The sequence below is a fragment of the Anabrus simplex genome, chromosome 1 (genome assembly GCF_040414725.1).
Source record: "Anabrus simplex isolate iqAnaSimp1 chromosome 1, ASM4041472v1, whole genome shotgun sequence".
In the NCBI taxonomy this organism is placed as follows: Eukaryota; Metazoa; Arthropoda; class Insecta; order Orthoptera; family Tettigoniidae; genus Anabrus; species Anabrus simplex.
In genome coordinates, this window is record NC_090265.1 from 236,501,279 (window position 1) to 236,522,789 (window position 21,511).

The 21,511-nt window shown below is 39.9% G+C and overlaps 1 protein-coding gene across 1 annotated transcript in view; it reads left to right on the plus strand.

Annotated features, from left to right (window-relative positions):
* Positions 1–21,511, plus strand: part of Mlh1 (DNA mismatch repair ATPase Mlh1) — a 205,953-nt gene that overhangs the window by 49,047 nt on the left and 135,395 nt on the right. Inside the window, exon 5 of the mRNA XM_067158893.2 lies at positions 18,766–18,992. Coding sequence (XP_067014994.1) covers positions 18,766–18,992 — 227 coding nt within the window. The remainder of the gene's footprint in view (positions 1–18,765; positions 18,993–21,511) is intronic.

The window sequence follows — 21,511 nt, forward strand, 5'->3', positions numbered from 1 at the left end:
AACGAACATTTAGATGTTGAGGGAGATATGCTCTACAAAGTGAGGCCAGTTTTCAAGCATTTTGTAAAATGGTTCAAAGAACTCTTTAAAACTTCTCAGGAATTGTCACTTGATGAGACAATGATTCCTTGGATCGGTCGACTTGGGTTCAGGATGTATAATCCAGGCAAATCGGTGAAATACGGCATTCATATGGTTTTTGAAGCCAGAACACGATATGTAGAAAACCATCCTAAATGTTGCAGAACCTTTTCTTGACAAAAAATCACCACATGTACCAAGATGACTACTACAGCAACATCAGTGTAGCCTCTGCAGAGACCTTACTGAAAAGAGGACAATAGTCTGATACCATTAGAGCCAACAGATCTCAACCCAAAATCTTTGTTCATTCAAGAAAGAAACTGAAGACTGTTGAACGCATCTACTGCCAAAAGGATGACATTCTCTTCCAAACTTGGAAGGACAAGCAGGAGGAATGGACGATAAGCACATTGCACCGAGGTGCCATTGGTTCTTGTATAAATAGGAGAGGAAAGTGCATAACGAGAAGCCATTGTGCATCTTAGAGTATAATAAATTTATGAAAGGTGTAGATAGAGTGGACCAATACCTCTCCTATTACACTATTCTGAAGAAAAACTAATAAAATGGAGCAAAAAGATAGTGCTATGGCCCTTAAATTGTTCACTATTCAGTGTAGCTAAGCAGCCCACCAGCTGAACTCCACCATGTGATCCCATGTGGAGACTGTCAGATGATATGAAAAAAGACAAGCTGGACGTGATTGTAGGAGGAGGGAAGAAGAAATATCCCACAAAGTCCTGCAAAGTGTGCAGCACTAAGTAGATGAGGAAGGAAACACCCTACATCTGCCAGTTCTACCAAGTGTCACTCCACAAGCTTCATATGCTACCACACTCTCAACAGTTAGTAGGGACATAGATGAGTCCCCTTGCCAAATTTTATTAAGGCAGAGCTAGTAACAATTGAGTTATGACTGATTTATTATAAAAGTGCATTGCCATTGTAGGAATGTAAGAAAATGTCTGGTCCACAGGGGTAGGTGGCCTGCTGTACAGCTTGTACACGAAGTGTTAAAAGGTAAATCAAACAGCAGTTGTGACACATGAAGAGGCAGAGCCATGAAACATCAAAGTTTTCTAGTACATTCATGAATGTTGAGCTTCTGGAAGTAGTCAGGAGGATGAAGAATGTAAAGGCTCCAGAATTCAACGGTATTCATTCTGAATGTTTAAGACACTGCATAAAGAACTCAAAATGTTTTCATTTTTTTTAACAATTTGCTTTATGCCACACTGACACTGGTAGGTTTTATGGTGACAGTGGGATAGGAAAGGGCTAGGAGTGGGAAGGAAGCAATCACTGCCTTTATTAAGGTACAGCCCGGGCATTTGCCTGGTGTAAAAATGGAAAACCACAGAAAACCATCTTCAGGGTCACCAACGGTGGGGTTTGAACCCACTATCTCCCGAATGCAAGATGATAGCTACAGGACCCAAACTGTGCAGCCACTTGCTCGGGTTGTCAGTTTTTCTTGAACATCATACTCATAGTCTGTATAGCTAGACCAATTGCTTTGATGAGTGCTTGTTACAAACTCGTGGAGCAGCTCATATATAATAGGATTTGTCCACAAATATTTGACATTCACCCCTCCCCGCCTTGAGCAGGTTGGTTTCAGACTACATTGGAGCTGTGAAGACCAAGAGCTAATGCTGACTATGCATATTAATGGAGGCTTGGAAAGAAAGTATTGTGTAGAAGTTCCTTAAATTGACAGTTTGCAAGCTAATGGTACAGGTACTAAACACCATTTTGTCAAAGAAAATGTTTCAGGTTGTAACAAGTAGTAAGTGAAGTAAAGTTACAATAGCATCCCTCAAGGCTCTGTGCTGTCTCCACTTTTGTTCAGTTTGTACATCATGTACATTCCATTTACCACTCTTCGCCCGTTCACTAATACTGATGACCTGGCAGTTAGTAACTCAGCATTCCTGTAGAGAAAGAGTGAGATCATTCTTAATGCAGATCTCTATACCTCAAGTAAGTACTTCAGAAAGTGGTGTCTGAGACTAAATACCACCAAAATAGGTTTTTACCATGTAAACAACCGACAGGCAAATGTTACTTTAAAAGTCTCTCTTTATGGCACACCAGTAACTTCCAACCCAAATCCAAAGTACCGTGGAGTTAGTCTTGACTGCTAACTATCTTTCAAGAAATACTTGAATGTGCTAAACTGTAGACAAGAAACAACATTCTCCAAAAACATGGGGAGCTTCTGCATCCACTCTGCAAATATCATTGACGGCCTTTGTATACTCAACAGCAGAGTACTGCTCTTTGGTGTGGTGAACAGTCCACATGTTAAGATTAACATAGTTTTGAATCAAACCTTGCATATCATTAGGGGCACCGTTAAATCTACTTCTTTGTTTTGATTACTTGTGTGAGTTGTATTTAGTCTCCAGGAATAAGAAACTGTAATAACCTGGTAAGAAATTACAGCAGAATATCATCAAACATAGCTCTTCCTATCTATCAGGACTTTTCCGTAGGGTTCAGCTGCCTAAAATCGAGATCACCACGATTCAGATGACTCAGATGTTCACCAGCAAAACCTGTAATGAAGTGGCAGAATAGCAATCTATGGAGCAGTGCAGTTCTGAAGGAGTGGCAGAAATTTTTGAACACCAAGGACCCTTCTGCTGGTTTTAATTCTTTTGCAAAGAACTTAGCTTGCCCTGAACAGAACCTGAACCAACCATAGACAATATGGCTCACTGCTTTGTGAGTGATGTATGTGAAATTTCCCCAACTGTAATGGGTTCAGCGAATCAAACCATCCATGTAGTAGCAGAATATCCGAGGAGAACATATTCTGGATGACTGGAGAACTTTGTGGTAATATCTACACAGGCCATACTGTGGGTGAATAAACTGGACATACAGTATCTGATCAAAATTATCCAGACACCTACCTCAAACTGAAGACAGGGTTTCCTGGTAACACACTCTTTAATATTCAACATTAATATGATGTTAGTCTGCCTTTTGCCTTTATTACAGTTCTCATTTTGATGGAAAGACTTTTCTCCCAGGTGCTGGAATGTTTTTCGCTTTTCTAACTAATCTCACAAGTGTTTTATTGGGTTTAGGTCAGTACTCTGGGCGGGTCTGTCCAGTTGTAGAATAATATATCCTTTAACCATTGGTTTGCAGAGCCCGCTTTATGACTTGGAGCGTTATCATGTTGGCGTAAACATGGTTATCACCAAACTGATTTTCCATGGTAGGTAGTACCAAAGCATTTAAAATGTGTTGATATCCTTCTGCATTTACAGTAACATGCCGTCCTACAAGAGGGCCGAGTCCATGTCATGAGAAACATCCCCACACCATAATGCCACCACCTTCAAACTTCTCTGTTGGTAATAAATGCTCAGGTGGATAGCATTTCTTAGGCATTCTTCATACTCAAATCCTTCCATCAGATTTTTTTATTTATTTACACTGTTTATGCCCACATTGGAGCACCAAAATCAACCTTATACAATAAAATCTTCAAAAAATAAGTACATCAAAAAGTAAGTTCATTTTTTAACACTTCATAATTTCTTTTTTCCCAAAACTCCTTCATTCTAGATGATCTTGCATATTGCTGCAACTTATAACATGATTCATCACTCCAAATTACCTTTTCCCACTGTTCCAGTGTCCAGTGGTGCCACTCTTTACACCTCACCAGGTGGTGCTTTTTATTAAGATGGAAAAATATTTGGTTTATGGACAGCTGCTTAACCATGAAACCCTATTCTTTTTAATTCCCAACATACAGTCATGGAACTGGCAGTATTTTGCATAGCACTGTGAAATTCATTTTTTTTACAGACTATAGATGATTTTCTTGAACTGCCCTCTTTAATATTCTTTGGCCTCTGGGTGGCCAATCAGATTGTGGTTGTGTTGTGGTTGTACCTCCACATTGCCACTTTACAGTTACATCTCTGATAATCGATTTGGGTGTATTCTATATTCATAAGGTTAGAAATGTCTCTTGACATCACGTGAGATTTCCACTTTTTGTTCCTGTGGTATCCAAATTCTGAAACCTTTGGAGTGCTCCGCATATTAGAGGATTATGCCCTTTTTTGCCACTGAGGTTGAATTTTCCCATGTTCGGCTATCGGTTTATGCACTAGTTTCACATCCTAATTTTCAAATTTACAAACACATGGAACCTTTTCATTCCAGGCTTCATAAGGAGTTCATCCAGCCAGTTTACTTGTAGGGCACCTGTTCCTAGTGCAGTTTGCTGTTGCAGCAGCCTCTGCCCAGAAAGAGGGATTAAGTCCGGACTGCATTAATAAACTTTTGGCCATCTCAATAAGTGTGCGGTTTTTCATTCTGCTACTCCATTTTGTTCCAGGTTACGTGGAATTTTCAGGCATTGTAGGATCCCAGTGTTCTTCTACAGCGCATTGAACTGGGAATTCATGTATTTTGTACCATTATCAGATTGTGAAATTTTTACCTTTGCATTTTTCTGCTTTTCCAAATGTTTTCTGAAATCCTGAAACTCATTAACAACATTTTTCTGTCAAAGAAACTTCACTTCCCACCATTCAGTTCAGTGAATGTGACAAAGTAATGCGCTTTTCCATTTGAGAAAACTCTCGTAGGGCCGCAAATGTCGGAGTGAATCAGCTCCTGTGGTTCCATTCTCCATCAGACTTTTTCAGAAAAGGCATATATGTCATCTGTTCTTGGAGACAGTTTCCGCATTCAAAATCCTCTTCAGTGTCGATGACTGATTCCCTCTATCCTTTTATTCTTTGTTGCTTCAAGTAAATCCGTTATGTTGAGATGTATCAATCGAATGTGCCAATCCATAAGAGACTCTTTTCGCGTATCTTCAGCTTGGGCAATTTTTCTCAGTTCTTCGGCATATAAGTTACAGGATTGTGAGCGACTGCATCAAAGATCCAGACAGTGTTGTGAGTTGGATAACAGACAGTGGTATGATGGTGAACATGATGAAAAGTCAGGTTGTAAGTTTCACCAAGAAGAAAAGTCTTCTCAGTTTTAATTACTCTATTCATAATTTTGTGTGGCAGTTCTCACCTGGTGCAGCCCTTGTAAGTCAGACCGTCTGAAGAGGGTGAGCGGCATCTGCCGTGTATGGGAAACCGCATGTAATTGCGAAGGAGGATAGTGTTATGCGTAGTAAGTGAGATGCAGTGATGTTGGGGACAGTACAAACACCCAGTCTCCAAGCTAGGGAATTAACCATTTAAAGGTTAAAATTACTGTATTTATGGGGTGGTAGTACATCATGGGGATCACTAAGTACCTGATGATCTTCATTGGGGTAATCACATAAATGGGATTGTGAATAAAGGGTACAGATCTCTGCACATGGTTATGAGGGTATTTAGGGTTTGTAATAATGATGTAAAGGGGAGGGTGTATAAGCCCCTAGTAAGACCCCAATTAGAGTATTGTTCCAGTGTATGGGATGCACACCAGGACTACTGGATATGCAAACTGGTAAAGAGCCAAAAAGTAAGCACGGGAAATAGCCACGCAAAGGAGTATTGTTACAAAAATGTTGCAAACTTTGGGCAGGGAAGACTTAGGAGTAAGAAGACGAGATACCCGACTAAGCTGTCAGGGAAGGGAGATGGCTTGGAACAACATTAGTAAATGAATAAGCTTGAGTGGAGCTTTTAAAAGTAGGGAAGATCATAATATGAAGATTAAGTTTGAAATACTCTGGTACCATTGTAAGGTAGTAGAGGTTAGGGAGCAATTTAAAGTTAAATAGTCTGCTATCGATGGAATACCTCTAAAATATTTGTAGAGTTTAGAGCAGGCCTGTCCAACTTCAGAGGAATTGGGGGCCAAAATATTTAGACAATTCATGCTGAGGGCTACATACTAAAAATTTTCACTCAGATATGTTTAACAGTAAAATACAGCAAACCAAATTGTTAAAATAGGATACATTACCAAAGTCCAACGTGCAGAAATCAACATGAGCGCTGAGGATTGTCCGACTCCCTCACCAAAGCAGGGATTTCCACTTCTATGTTATTAACTATCATTCTTAGTTGGTGTAACAAAGAATCATTACTGGGACAGCTTATTTTTAATAAATTTTGTATTAGAGAAAGCACTTTCACATATAAGTGCTTCCAAATATTGAGGTAAGCTGCAAACCAAAAGCTCTAAGCTGTAGAAATCTACCCTCTGGAAGAAGTTTGAAAAGTTTGAGCCCTCTCTCAGTCCTGGCTTGAAGAAACAGATTGGCATGAAGATCGCAGAGTACCAGTTGATACTTCGATGACTGGTTATCAATTTCCAAAGAATCATTGAAAAGGAGCAGTTTACACTTAATATTTTCAAAGCCATAAAATCTTTGATCAAATTCATGAGTAATAACTTCTATATTTTCACCAAATTCAGAAAAAATACCGCCTTCAGTTTTTCCTGACAGTTCTTGACAAGATGGAGAATGTGTCAAATCATTTTTTGATAAAGTTAACTTGAAAAGTTTCAACTTATTTTTGAAACCATTGACATGACCAAATGACTCTGGTACTCTTTGATCTTTACCCTGAAGTCTCTTGTTCAAGTCATTCAAGTACTCTGCCAGGTCAATCATGAAAGCAAGCTGCCTTAGAAAGTCTGGGTCTTCAACTTGTTGAACAAAATTTTCACTGTATCTGGTACTATCTTTTAAAAATGCGGGAATATCATACCTGATTGCAAAGAATTTCTGAAGCCCTGAAAATGGTTTTCCGTGGTTTCCCGTTTTCACACCAGGCAAATGCTGGGGCTGTACCTTAATTAAGGCCACGGCCGCTTCCTTCCCACTCCTAGCCCTTCCCTGTCCCATCGTCGCCATAAGACCTATCTGTGTCAGTGCGACGTAAAGCAACTAGCAAAAAAAAAAAAAAAAAAAAAAATTTCTGAAGACATTTACCTGCACTTAGCCAGCGTACATTTGTGTAGAGTGATATATCTTTACATGGGGCTTGCACCTCATCTAAAATTTTCTGAAATCTGTAGTGCAGTTGTTCCTTATTGCCACCACCTATCTTGTTGGAAACTGTCACCAAGATATTCTTTGCGTTGCTTTGGTTTACTGACTTCTCACCCAATGTCTCTTGGTGAATTATGCAAGGGAACATTGGGCAACTTATCCCAGCTTTCCTAATTAGGCCTACCGGTCCTTTATCTCCTCCTCTCATAAATGATGCACCATTAGTCACAATACAAGAACACTTTTCAAAACTGCCATATTGCTTTTCAGTTTCATTTTCTGCTTTTTACTGCTTTGTGCTTCAACTTAAAGAATGCAAATCAAGAAGTTCTTCTTGTGTTGAGAAATTACTGAAGATCTTACTGTAATGGTTATAGCGTCCACCATGCCAACTTGCTAGGGGCTGGGGACATCATCGTACTGGCCCACCTGCTTGCGCTTCGACCATGCCAATCACGCACAACGTTTAAGTGCTAGACCGGCCTCCTTGCTTCCGTCCATGGTAGCGCTGCGTACGACTATGGAAATGATGAGACTTTTAACCTGGAGTCTTCCATCTCGCGAGGTTCCTGGATACACCCAGCACCTGCACTGTTCTGGAAAGACTGGCACAGATATATAAGACAGTAGTAACTTGCCTGGGTTGTGGTTGGTGTGGTTCAGTCCTGAGTTGAGTCAATGAGAGACTGCCAGTGCTGTGAAGTGCGTGATCCGCCGTGACTCTCGGACTATAGTGTTACAGTGCGAACTGATGGCGAAGGAGGAAACTTGTAGCCGTGCGATGTGGGACCTTGTGTGTGAATGTAAAACTGTAGTGTGCGTCCGCTTTTGAAATACAGTGGACACTGCCCTAGGGTGCAAGTGCGCGTGATGTGTGACTTCATGACATAACTGTTTAGCTTGTAAAAATAATCTGTAGTGTTAGAACAAGTGAGAAACTAAGAGAGAGAGAGAGAGAGAGAGAGAGAGAAAAAACTGTGTAAGTGTGTGTTATGAATAAGCGAAAGTTATGTGCTTGTTAGTCTTGTGTAGTTTTACTGCTTAGATAACAAATCTAAGTATAGAAGCTACCAGTCTAGTGTTAATTTATCTTACTACCCTGCCCAACTCATCACAATACGTATGGAAATCAAAAGTTGGCTGCTGTCATTCTGGTCGACACTGTCGTCCAATCATAGTGAAAAATAACTGCATTTTTCAACCGTCTCTTCTAATTTCTGCGTAATTTGTTTTCCCATACTGTAAACGCATCTTGAGATTGACAAGGGATGGAAACAGTTGCAAATGTTGTAGATAAACTGCTTTTATCAAATGCATGCATTTGCCATAGCAGTTGCACATCTTTTAATTTTTTCTCCATCACTAAGTGCTTTCTTTCCATTTACAGGTTCCATTGATACACTGTAAAAAGTAGTTAATGCATTTTTGTAAATGTTCCTGTCTGATGTTTCAAGTTTTCCTTGAAATCTTGTAAAAGTGCATCTCTTGAAACCCCTCATATTTCTTCAATTGTTTTTCATGTAAAGTATTATAATGTCTCTTAGCATTGTACTCCTTACAAGCAAATGTTATTTACATGCAGACAACACATTGCAACTTGCCATCGTTGGTTACAACGAAGTAATCCAACTCCTACATATCTTTATAACTTCTATTTTCATCTTGTATTTTCCTCTTCTTGCTTATATTTGCTCTGTCTATCTAACACTGTCTAACAATAAGTACAAGCAGATAAAAATTAGTACATATCCTCGGGCATGCAGACAAACGAGGCAACAGGCTGGTAAACAGCAAATATAAAAATATCTCCCCGACCTTGCTGCTCTAATCACGGCCAAATGGATGCATTGCTTGTGATCATAATCTTAAACAAAGATTCCGCCAGAGTTGCTAGTATGCTACGCCTGCGTTATTGCGCGAAATTTCAAACGGGAATCAGTTGCTGCATTAGAAGTATATATGGGCTGCAAAACTATGGGTTGCGGGTCGCGGTTTGGACAAGCCTGGTTTAGAGTGTAATTTACAGTTAAATAGAAACGCTCGATGCACATCATTATGTGCAATAGCAAAGTAATAGAACAGAGTGGAAGCGTGTAAGAAATAATATTTGAAGACAACCCAGATGATAAAGAATCATATTATCGTTAAGAGAAGGTAGGCTACTATAGAGGGCAGATGTGGATGGTACAAGGAGAACCAGGGCGAATCATAAATATGATAGAAATCAAGTATCAACTTCACTCACAACACTCCATATAATAATTTTTGACCATCACAACAAAGAGGAAGGGCCGGTAGGAAGTAAGGTGAAACATTAGTCTAATTTGTGCAGTCATTAACCCCGGAACGCCATGCGGTTCCATAAGGTAACAGTGCGCATTATTTCAGGTTTTCTCATAGTGACCATTATTCGCACCATATATCTGGCAACTTTGCTTTACATTGTCAAGGTGATACTCCCTACAATGCTTGAAATCAACAGAGGGTTTTATGGGAGTGTTTGTTGGCGGCGACAACTGCTTGGAATTTGAGATCATGTCGAGAGGAATAAACATGACTACCCGTCTACGATAAGTTGCTTTATTTTCTTTATAAATGTTAACAATACAATTTTGTATCCCAGGGTTTATGATCTTGAATTATCAGTCCATGACTTGAAATAGCAAGCAATTGGTCGGCGTTTCTGTGTTTGTTGTTATGACACTAATTATTTTGTTGGTACAGTATGGTACTGCACGGCGCTTACCATACCTTCCTGTTCCTTTTCTCCTCCATACTTCTAAGTGTGATTCTATAAAAGCAATTCATACTGCAGTCACAAATAATTATTTATATGAGTCATGTAATTGTATGATTGTAGATTTTACTAAAAAAATCCACGTCATAATGCACGTGGAGAGCGCGATGTATCGCATCTAATAATGTGTGAAATTATTTTCGGTGGCTTGATGAGGTTCTGTGCATTCTTGAAGAAGAGGATACTGCAGCTGAATCCAATGTATCATCCAATAAAGATTCGGCTGGGGAAGATGAAGGGGGTCTCGCAGATAACTCGGAGCACAAGCTGAAGCAGCAAGTTCTGCACAGCAGTAGAGAATTCATGTCTGATAATGATTCACAGCTCGCGAAAAGAGCAAAATCAGCACCTCATCCACCAGCTACCTGGATGGCGGATGACCTAGTTTTCACAACAGTCCACTTCCCCAGGGTGAATTTGTCCATTTTTCAAAATATGACACTGATTGAAATATTTGAGTTGATTTTTGACGATGAAATTGTGAAGTTCTTGTGTTCTGAAGTTAGCAAGTATGCTCTTTTTAAAAATGAAGAAGATCCCAAAGTAATCCCTGAAGAAATGAAAATATTCATTGCCATTTTGCTTCTAAGTGGCCGTGTGTGAGTGCGTGGGTAAAGACGATAGTGGGAGAACGAGGCCGATGATCACCGTGAGTTGGTCAGCAGTGCCATGCGCCAAGATCGCTTTCTTCAAATAATGTGATTTATTCATTGTGCAGATAATAACACTATGATTGCAGATGACAAAATGTGTAAATTAGGACCTTTCATAAATATTGTAGAGTAAAAATGTCAATATTTTACAGCAGAACAGGACTTGGCCTACGATGAGTGCATGATACCATACTACGGAAAACACAGGTGTAAGCAGTTCATAATGGGGAAGATGATCAGATTGGGCTTCAAAGTATGGTGTTTAAACACAGTTGCTGGATATTTAGTATCTTTTCAAGTTTATCAAGGAAAAAATCCCTTTGCCAATACATAGTATGAAACCAAATTCGTAAAGCTGCAGCTCTCTTAGTATCTATGATGGACCAGCTACCCGATGCCGTTCAGCATTTGCCCTATAGAATTTATTGCGATAATTTGTTCACCGGCTTCAAATTAGTGAATCACTTTTGCTCTCAAGGATACAGATATACTGGGACCGTTTGAGAAAATCGAGTCCCGAAAGACTGTCCATTGACTTCTTCTACTGAAATGAAGAAAAAGAAACCAGGCACGTTTGAATACGCTACAAGGAAAGAAGAGGGGATAATTGTTGCACGCTGGTTTGACAACACTGTGTTATCATTCTGCCATATTGTGCAACCTATGTCAAAAGTTAGTCGGTACAGTCAAGCTGAGAAGAAAAAGTCTCAGTCCCACGTCCAAAACTATTCATAAAGTACAACAGCTGTATGGGTGGCACCGATCGTGTGGAAGAAAATGTAGCCCCCTATAGGATCGGTATCCGTGGTAAAAAGTGGTGGCGGCCAATATTTACATGGCTTTTAGATATCATGGTGAACAATTTGTGGATGCTGTTGAGGAAATCGGGCAATGAAATTAAGCAGCTGAAATTTAGGAGAGGGATTGTAATGACTTACTTGAGGCGTTATTTGCACCCTCCTAAGACAGGTGGATATCAATCGACGTCATGTGGAAGCACTATCGGAATAAGGTATGTGCAAAATATTTGTTACGATATATTGATTGCGAAATATGTAATTGGGTGGTATTTTGAAGAGAAATAAGTACCGTATTTACGTGAATAATCCTCGCAGCATACATCATCATTATAGACAGTTACGCCTTTCAATGTTCAGTCTGCAACCCTCTGTGAATTAACTAAATGGCGCTACAATCCTCTATTTAAAACTAGTAGTACTGTGGGCTCATTTAGTTTTATTACCTTTTATTTTTAAATCGTTAGAAACTGAGTCTAACCATCATCGTCTTGGTCTCCCCCTACTTCTCTTGCCTTCCATAACAGTGTCCATTCTTCTCCTAGGTAACCTTTCCTCCCTTCATTTCACATGACACCACCACCAAAGCCAGTTTATGCATAAGGCTTCATCCATCGAGTTCATTCCTAACTAGCCTTTATCTCATTCCGAGTACCCTCCTGTCATTGTTCTCATCTGTTTGTACCAGCAATCATTCTCGCTACTTTCATGTCAATTCTAACTTATGAATAAGATACCCTGAGTCCACCCAGCTTTCGCTCCCGTAAAGCAAATTTGGTCTGAAAACAGTCCGATGTACAGATAGTTTTGTCCCGGAGCTGACTTCCTTCTTACAGAATACTGTTGATCGCAACTGCAAGATCACTGCATTAGCTTTACTACACCTTGATTCAATCTCGCTTACTATATTAACATTCTGGGAGAACACACAGACTGCAGGCTTTCAGCACAATCTGTCATTAAGACCAAATCGTCAGCATAGGCCAGACTGCTTACTACATTTCCAGCTAACTGAACCCCTCCTTGCCACTTTATACCTTTCAGCAGATGGTCCATGTAAACTATGAACAACAAAGGTGAAAGATTACAGCCTTGTCTAACCCCTGTAAGTACCCTGAACCATCAGTTCTCACTGTAGACCAATTGTCAACATAAATACCTTTGATTGATTTTAATAATCTACCCTTGATCCCATAGTCCCTCAGTATGGTAAACTGTCATATGCAGGGGTGCGCAGCTGTGAGGTTACATCCGGGAGATAGTAGTGGGTTCGAGCCCCACTGTCGACAGCCCTGAAGATGGTTTTCCATGGTTCCCATTTTCACACCAGGCAAATGCTGGGGCTATACCTTAATTAAGGCCACGACCACTTCCTTCCAACTCCTAGCCATTTTCTATCCCATCATCGCCATAAGACCTATCTGTGCCGGTGCGATGCATAAACCTAGTAGCAAAAAAAAAAAAAAAAAAAAAAGAAAAGAAAAAGAAATTATCTACCTGTTCCAATTTTGTATAACCAATCTGACATTAAATTCTGTTGAATTTCTTACCTACTGACATTAATTTAGTCTTCGAAAGGCTGATTTTCATACCATACTCATTGCACCTATTTTCAAGTTCCAAGATATTAGACTGCAGGCTTTCGGCACAATCTGCCATTAAGACCAAATCGTCAGCATAGGCCAGACTGCATACTACATTTCCACCTAACTGAACCCCTCCTTGCCACTTTGTACCTTTCAGCAGATGATCCATGTAAACTATGAACAACAAAGGTGAAAGATTACAGCCTTGTCTAACCCCTGTAAGTACCCTGAACCATCAGTTCTCACTGCAGCCCAATTGTCGACATAAATGCCTTTGATTGATTTTAATAATCTACCCTTGATCCCATAGTTCCCCACTATGGTGAACATCTTTTTCCTCGGTACACTGTCATATGCTTTCTCTAGATCTACGAAACATAAACGCAACTGTCTATTCCTCGTTTTTCAATTACCTGGCACATACTGAAAATCTGATCCTGATAGCCCCTCTGTGGTCTGAAGCCACAGTGTTTTTCAACCATTTTCCTCTCAACCACTGATCATGCCCTCCCTTCCAAGATGCCAGTGAATACTTTGCCTGCTATACTAATCAATGAGATACCTTGATAGTTGTTGCAATCCTTCTTGTTCCCTTGCTTAAAGATAGGTGGAATTACTTCTTTTATCCAATCTGAAGGTACCTTACCAACACTCCATGCTAATCTTACTACTCTCTGAAGCCATTTCATCCCTGCCTTCCCACTATACTTCAGCATTTCAGGTCTAATTTCACCTATTCCTGCTGCTTTATAACTGGAATTTATTTACCATCCTTTTCACTTCCTCAAGCATAATTTCACCAGCATAATTTTCCTTTTCCCCATGAGTTCTGTCGTTCATGACGTCACCAGAAATATGTCCTTTTATGTTGAGGAGATTTTCAAAATATTCCCTCCACCTGTCCAGTGATTCCCTGGGATCTAATATGAGTTCACCTGAATTACCCAAAACACTGTTCATTTTCTTTTTCCCTCCCTTCCTAAGATTCTTTATTATTGTCCAGAAAGGTTTCTTTGCTGCTTGACCTAGCCTTTCCAGGTTATTACCAAAATCTTCCCACAATTTCTTTTTGGATTCAACAACTATTTGTTTAGCTCTTTTTCTTTCATCTACGTACAATTCCCTGCCTGCATCAGCCCTTGTTTGGAGCCATTTCTGATAAGCCTTCTTTTTACATTTAAAAGCTACTCTCACTTCACCAAGATGTTTGCTTTTTCCCATCTTTACACATAGTTGTTCCTAGGCATTCCCTTGCTGTTTCTACTACAGCAGCCCTGTATGCCACAATTCTCTTCTTATAACCTGAACCTGCTTACTGTCCACTGTTTGGAACTTCTCACTAATTAATTATATCCATGTACTTCTGTCTAATTTCCTTGTTCTGGAGATTTTCTACCCTTATTCGTTTGCAGATAAATTTCACTTTCTCTATCGTAGGCCTAGAGATACTTAGTTCACTACAGTTCAGATAAGGGTCTGTTTCATTGAAAAATCCCTGATAAACCTGTACATTCCTAAGAGATTCCTGAATTCGAAGTTTTTAAGATATAGTCTATTATGGGTCTGGTGCCCCTACCCTCCCATGTGTAGCGGTGAACAGTCTTATGCTTGAAGAATGTATTCGTAACTGCTAAACCCATACTAGCACAGATGTCCAGCAAACTCTTCCCATTCCTATTAGCTTCCATATCTTCCCCATATTTACCAATCATCCTTTCGTATCCTTCAGTTTATTTCCAACTCCCGCATTGAAATCGCCCATTAGCACTATCCTATCTTTGCTGTTGACCCTGACTACGATGTCACTCAATGCTTCATAAAACTTGTCAATTTCATCATCTCCACCATCACATGGTGAATACACTGAGACAATTGTTGTCCTAATTGCACCAACTGCCGAATCTACCCACATAATTCGCTCATTTACATGCTTAACTGGAACTATGTTGCGTGCAGTAGTATTCCTGATAAACAGCCCTACCCCAGACTCTGCCCTTCCCTTTTTAACACCCGTCAAGTACACTTTATAATCTCCCGTCTCTTCCTCGTTATCTTCCCTTAATCGAATATCACTTACTCCTAGCACATCCAGATGCATGCTGTTTGCTTAAATGGGTGTGGGACTCTGTTACTCCCATAGGTCCGAGGCTTTCTTAAAATGTTCTAGGCTCGGTAAATTCATGAAGCAGTATGCTACCCTACTTACACATAGTCCAAATGAGGATCTCTTCTCTAACGGGTTAGGGACTATGGTGGTTTGTATAGCTGTAGTCGCCTAAGCACAAGGAGGGCCATGACTCGGAATAGGTCTGAGATGCCCACTACCATTCCGTAGAAACTGGTATCCCAACTCTCAGGACCATTTACTAGGCCACTCAGCTGTTGCCCATGGTTCACAAACTAGAACGTGACTACAGTAACCCACACCATGAACCATATAAACCCCACATATTTAAAAAGAAAAATTGAGGCATGAAATTGGGGTGCGGGTTTTTTTTGCATCAAGGTTGGCAATACGATCCTGGCTCGCCTAGTTTTCAATGCTGGGTGGACAGTTATGCCTTCTGTAACTGCAGATGGAAGAAAACTGTCCCCATATGTCATATTTAAATGGAAAACCATTCAGACTTTTAATTTTAAACTGCCTTTACGTTGAAAAAAGTACCGTATTTTACAGAGTAATTTAAATTCAAACTGTCTCCATGTCATGATAGAATGCATCTTCTGGAACGTGCAGGGGTACCTTTCCGCACTCTCACTCACTTCAGTGTGTCTACAGATTGTTTTACAGTTGCTAAGTTCGTGTGATATCTTAATTCTTTTGTTTTCTACGTTTTAAGGAATGCCACACTATCGCAGAAAAGCAGAATCCGCGAACAATGGGGATGCCGACAGTTGGCGAAAAAGCGTGGCTCATAATTATAATCACTTTGTCCGCACTTAACAACATTGTCAGTGCCGATTAAACTGCATTATTTTTATTGCCAAGCCCAAACGGACTTTTTTTAAAAGGAGATGGGGTCACTGTACTGTGTTGCAACGCAGATCAAAGTGTACGATGCAGACGGAAGCGAAAGGCTTCCTTCCCTCGTCATAGGGAAGTTTAATAAGTCATGAAATTTTGAGGGCATGTCGGGTACTTTCTGTTTAACTACAAGGCATCTAAAATGAAATCCAATGAATAAAATACTAGCACAGGGGAGCCAGCATAGATTTCTCCTCGTCTTTGAATCATGTTTTTCTTTTTTTTTTTCTTTCGTTGCGTGAGGTTATGTTTGGCATTGAGTTATGCAAGTGCTTTATTTAAATACTGTAAATGCACTTTTTGGATACATTTTGGAAACCGTTTTTTTCGTGGTATCTTTTTCATGGCTTAAACTATGAATCAATGTTAATTGGATGCCGTAACAGGTCTTGCATATTTTGAGATGCGGCAAGGGTTGGCATTTCTGAATTATGTGTTGGCAGTTAATTAAAAATCACGAGAATTCAAAGTAGATTTTCGCGTCCCAATGATGTTGAATTACCAAGGTTTTACTGTATCACAGAACTAACATCCATGTTTGCCAGTGTGTCTCTTGTATGAAAAGAATTATCCTCCACCGGTCATATTACTATCCGAGTAAAACAAGACCACGTGTGAGAAGTGATTTAGACATGAAATGTGACTAATTTGTAAGTAATTTAGGAGAGGATTCTAGTGATGCAAGAGACAATGAATCTTCCGATCTACAGGGAATTACTTCCATTTCAACTGATTCTCATTATGTCAGAAACTTATCGTAGAAACAAGATCAATAAATTTTTATCACCAATAATGTTGCAATTTTTGTTATAATTGCTGAGCCGGGCCAAGTAGCTCGGATAGTAGAGCACTGGCCTTCTGAGCCTAACTTGGCAGGTTTGATCGTATTTGAAGGTACTCAAATACGTCAGGCTCGTGTTGGTAGATTTACTGGCACATTAAAGAACTCCTATGGAATAAAATTCTGGTACCTCAGTGTCTCCAAAAACCGTGCAGGTAGGTAGAGGGACATAAAATAAATAACATTACCATATCGCAGCAGTAGATACCCTGTGCTATGCCTTCCTTTATCAGTTCCTCGTAGCTATTTATGATAGCCTTCTGAAGCAAGCTTTGTAGAGCAGATGATGTTGCTTTCCTTTTCAGAGGAGTTCTTGCAGGTTTTCCTTGCTTCTCTGTTATCATAATTAAGTTCTACATAGGAATTGGACAAAAGAAGACCATTTATAATATCATTTCACATCAACTATGGCCCGCCTGGTGGCCGTGATCGTTAAGGTGCTGAGGTCTAAATGGTCTGACATCGTGGTTAGCCGGTTCGAGCCCCGTTGGTCGAAAAAGTTTTCACCATCAGAATGTTGGCCGGCAGTGTAGAGGAGGTAGTGGTATACAATTTCTAATCACTAGATTGCGTGCCAAAAGCCTGGATTAAATTCCAAACCTCTCCACAGTGCTCATATGGAGCGAGGGCATGTGATGCTGTTGATAGTGATTTGTCCGTCGGATGGAGACATTAAGCCTTGAGCAGATAGATCTCTTGGTGCTATTTGACAGGAGTAGGCTATGTGCTGGCACCGGGTTTCACCCTCTCCCTACTATCATATATCACACCATTAATTTCATCTCATTAACTCCTCTGATGAGGTTGACATCAGGAAGGGCATCCGGTCATAAAAACCCGCCACGACAGATTCATCTCGCCTCATTCCTGACCCCGTAGAGAAGGGTTGGACAAACACCAACTACATTACTAAATGCATTATTCGAACATGCCATAATTCTACTTGTCTGATATTATCCATGTAGATATACAATCCTACAGAAAAAGAAAATGTGCATTACTTATTCTTGAAAATGTAACAGTAGTGACTTTCACAACACAGCAGTGGTAGTATGTATAAATTCGCAAGTCACAATCAGGAAATTACTGCATAGTGCCAACATGGGAGATAAACAGTAACTGTAAGATATTATATCAGCAACTGTGTGGTTGGTGGCACTGAATCAAACCCAGCAGTTAGAAAATAACTATAAATCGCTACCATCAGTATTAATTGGGGAGAAAGAGTAAGGTTGTTTCTTTAGAATCTATGCTTGCTTGGTGTGGTGTTTACTTCTTTACTACAGCTTCAGAAACACAGGTTAGTTTAGTAGTATGTTGAACATTTTTTGTGTTATAATTGGTGGTTGAAAAACAGGGTCTGACTGAAATTAGAGCCTGCTTTGTAATGTAATCAATTTATTCTGGTATCGAATGTGAGAAGCTATCTCATATGTGCCCTTCCAATTGCTATAGTTGCATGGAATGATTGAAAGGAAACTTATGAAGAAACTTCACACTAGAACTATTGCATTGAATCACTGTATGTAAGGTATCAATTAAAAAATGTTAATGTGTTATAACCTTACTGGTACCACAGTGTAAGGGTAACGAACCTGCATGTTACCTGGACGCTCTGGATTTGATTCTGGGCCTGCTAGGGGTATGTACCTGAATCTGAGGACTGATTTGAAGTCCACTCTGTGTGAAACAGTTCATGAGTTATCTGCCGATGGGATTGCATCCTCGGTCTAGAAAGCTAATAATAATAGCCAAGATGATTTGCTGCACTGACCACACTATCATCTCTTAATCTACAAGCCCTCAGGTTGAGCACTTTCTTTCTTTTTGTTTTAATGTATTAACTTGGAGACAGCACCAGATTTTCTTAAAAGAATGTTTATATTTCCTGTTCCTCAAATCAGAACATTTATTTATTGTTATGGATCATTTTTGCTAGTTTCACATGAGATTAACACAAAATACTTTTTTTTTTTTTTTTTTTTAATCCATAGGATTGAAGAAGGAATTGGACCAGTTGTACAGTATGTACCTACCAACAGGAAGCCACCCTTTCCTGTATCTGAGCTTGGAACTCAACCCACAAAATATAGATGTAAATGTTCATCCCACAAAGCACAATGTGTACTTTTTACATGAGGACGCCATTATTAAGAAGATCAAAATGGCAGTGCAGCGCAAGATCTTGGGTGGTGAACCCAGTCGAACATACCAGCTACAAGTAAGTCATCTATTATATAACCCAGCTCTGCATGGATTTCTGTGTCTGACTATGAATAACGGTTCTAAGCAGATTTTTGTTTTTCCCCATAGAATTTTATTCTGTCATGTCAAACAGGCTGGCAACTTATTGATTCTTTGCTATAAAGCTTAAAAGATGTTATCTCACATTAAAAATACCTTTGGGTCTATTTCTGTTGCTCATTCCATTCATATGAATACAGTGTATTAACTACACAGATCATCGGTGGTGACTTAGTTGACAAGGCTGTTACTTGGCTTGAAAATGAGCTACACCCTTGGAACAGTTATGCAAAGAGTGAGCATTGACAATGGAAAAAGCAGCCACTCCATAGATCTCTGGCTGTTGATGAATGTCAAACATGAATCACTTAAGAGATGTTCCAAAATATTACTCCTTCCACTGCCTATTAACACGTCCACTGCCAATGACGACACAAAATTAAGAAATATTAATGTGTTATAACCTTACTGGTACCACAGTGTAAGGGTAACAAAGCTACTTTTTACGTGGAGGCTCTGGATTTGATTCTGGGCGTGGTAGGGGTTTGTACCTGGATCTGAGGTACTTTCACTTAGCGCCGATGACGACATGTGCGTCACACTCCGCGCCAAATATTAAAGCTTGTATGTCTGCTAGTACCTATGTAAACAAGTGGACCTCTTATCTGTGCTTTGTTAAGCTGTTGTTTAACATATGCTCCAACTGGGCATCAGGTTCATTGTTAGTTACTATCTCTGTAGTCACCGTTAGTACTCAGCATAATTTTCTGCGATGTCAACAGAGAATAGTGAGGTTTTAGGACCTTCTGAGCGGAAGAAACACCTTCTCGTAGGCTCCCAAAGTCTATCACACTGCCTACAGGAACACATTTTCACATTTTGCCAGTGGCTAAGGAGAATGGGCGTAGATTGCGAAGATGTGCAGACAGTTGGAAGGAGGCAGTGGCGCAGGACTGCATGCTCTACTGTAGAAAGTTGTCAAGAAAGCGTATCGCGGCATGCCCCCTTTCATGTCTCGGCGTCAGGCGAACGGACTCGAGCGAGTCTCGAACCGGCGATCTCCAAGACTAAGGATATTGAGTATTAATCTCGAGTTTTTATGATCATGTAACATTGGCAAGAAGTTATAGTGTTTCAAATGTTAAGTGATAATTTTATTAAGTGGGAGAGAGTTATAAGTATTCAAAGCATAAGACTTCATACAAGTTCTACTTGAAGCAAACTGGTGCAACTCAAGTCAGTGTGTGTAATGTTGTGCAATAGTCAGCTACACGACGTCAGGGACAGGGTCAGCGTTACTAACCCATTTAAGAAGCATAACATCAAAATCGCCTACTGAACTCACAACACTAATAGGAATATATTCTTTAATTTTAACTTGGTAAAAACTTCTCAGAACAAATTTTCGAATTCTGGTATTTACAGACTCAAATGCCCCCAGTGTGAAATTTCTTATATTGGACAAACTGGCCACAGTTTTAGAATTAGGTACTTGGAACATTATAATGCCTTAAAGCATAAAAAGTACTCTGCTATGAGCAACCACATGAGGGATTCCGGCCACAATTATTCTACAATTGATCAGGACCTCCACATTATAAAATATGTAAATAAAAGCAGCTTAATGACTGGATTGGAAAATACGTACATTTTCTTGGATCATCATGATCATCATCATTTCTTTGCTCCAGCAAGCCGTGTGCGGTTGTGTACGAACCTCCTCCAGTTTGTTCTATCCATCCACATATGCTGCTCATATATGTGACACCAGTTCGCATCTCTAATTTCAAGGTCCTTCATTATCTGTTTTCCCCAAACACCACAAGGTCTTCCTCTTGGTCTCTTCCCAGGAACATTGTGGTCAAAGTATGTTCGAGGAGTCCTGTGAGGGTTCATTCTTTTCATGTGACCATACCATTGCAATCTCTTCACTTCTAGTCTCCAGCAAGCTTCTTTCCAATCCAAGCTGTTGTCGGATTTCCACATTCCTTATTTTATCCATTTTTGTTTTTTGTAGACAAGAACGGAGAAACTTCATTTATGTTGCCTGAAGACGACTCTTTGTTGGTCCAGTAAGTGTTGCTGCTTCCAGGCCATATGTCAGTATAGGTACTAGATATATTTTGTACAAGCTGATCTTGGAAACTAACGGAAATGTTTCATCCCAAAGTATTTGATGTACAGCGTGATAGAATTTGGAAGCTTTCTGTAATTTGTTACTAATCTCTTGATGTATGGTATTGTCTGATGACAGAACACTACCTAAATACTGGAAGTTGTCTACAATATCCATCTCGTCATCTCCAATTCTTAGATGAACAGTTGGAGAGTTTCTACTCATCACCAAGCCAACTGTCTTTGTTTTGCTGATTTTGAGGCCAAAGGTTGTAAAAGCTTCATGCCAGAGATCTAGTCTAGTTTGTACTTCCGCTTCTGTCTCACACCATACCATTACATCATCAGCAAAAACCAGGGCATTAGTTGTTGGATCCTTTC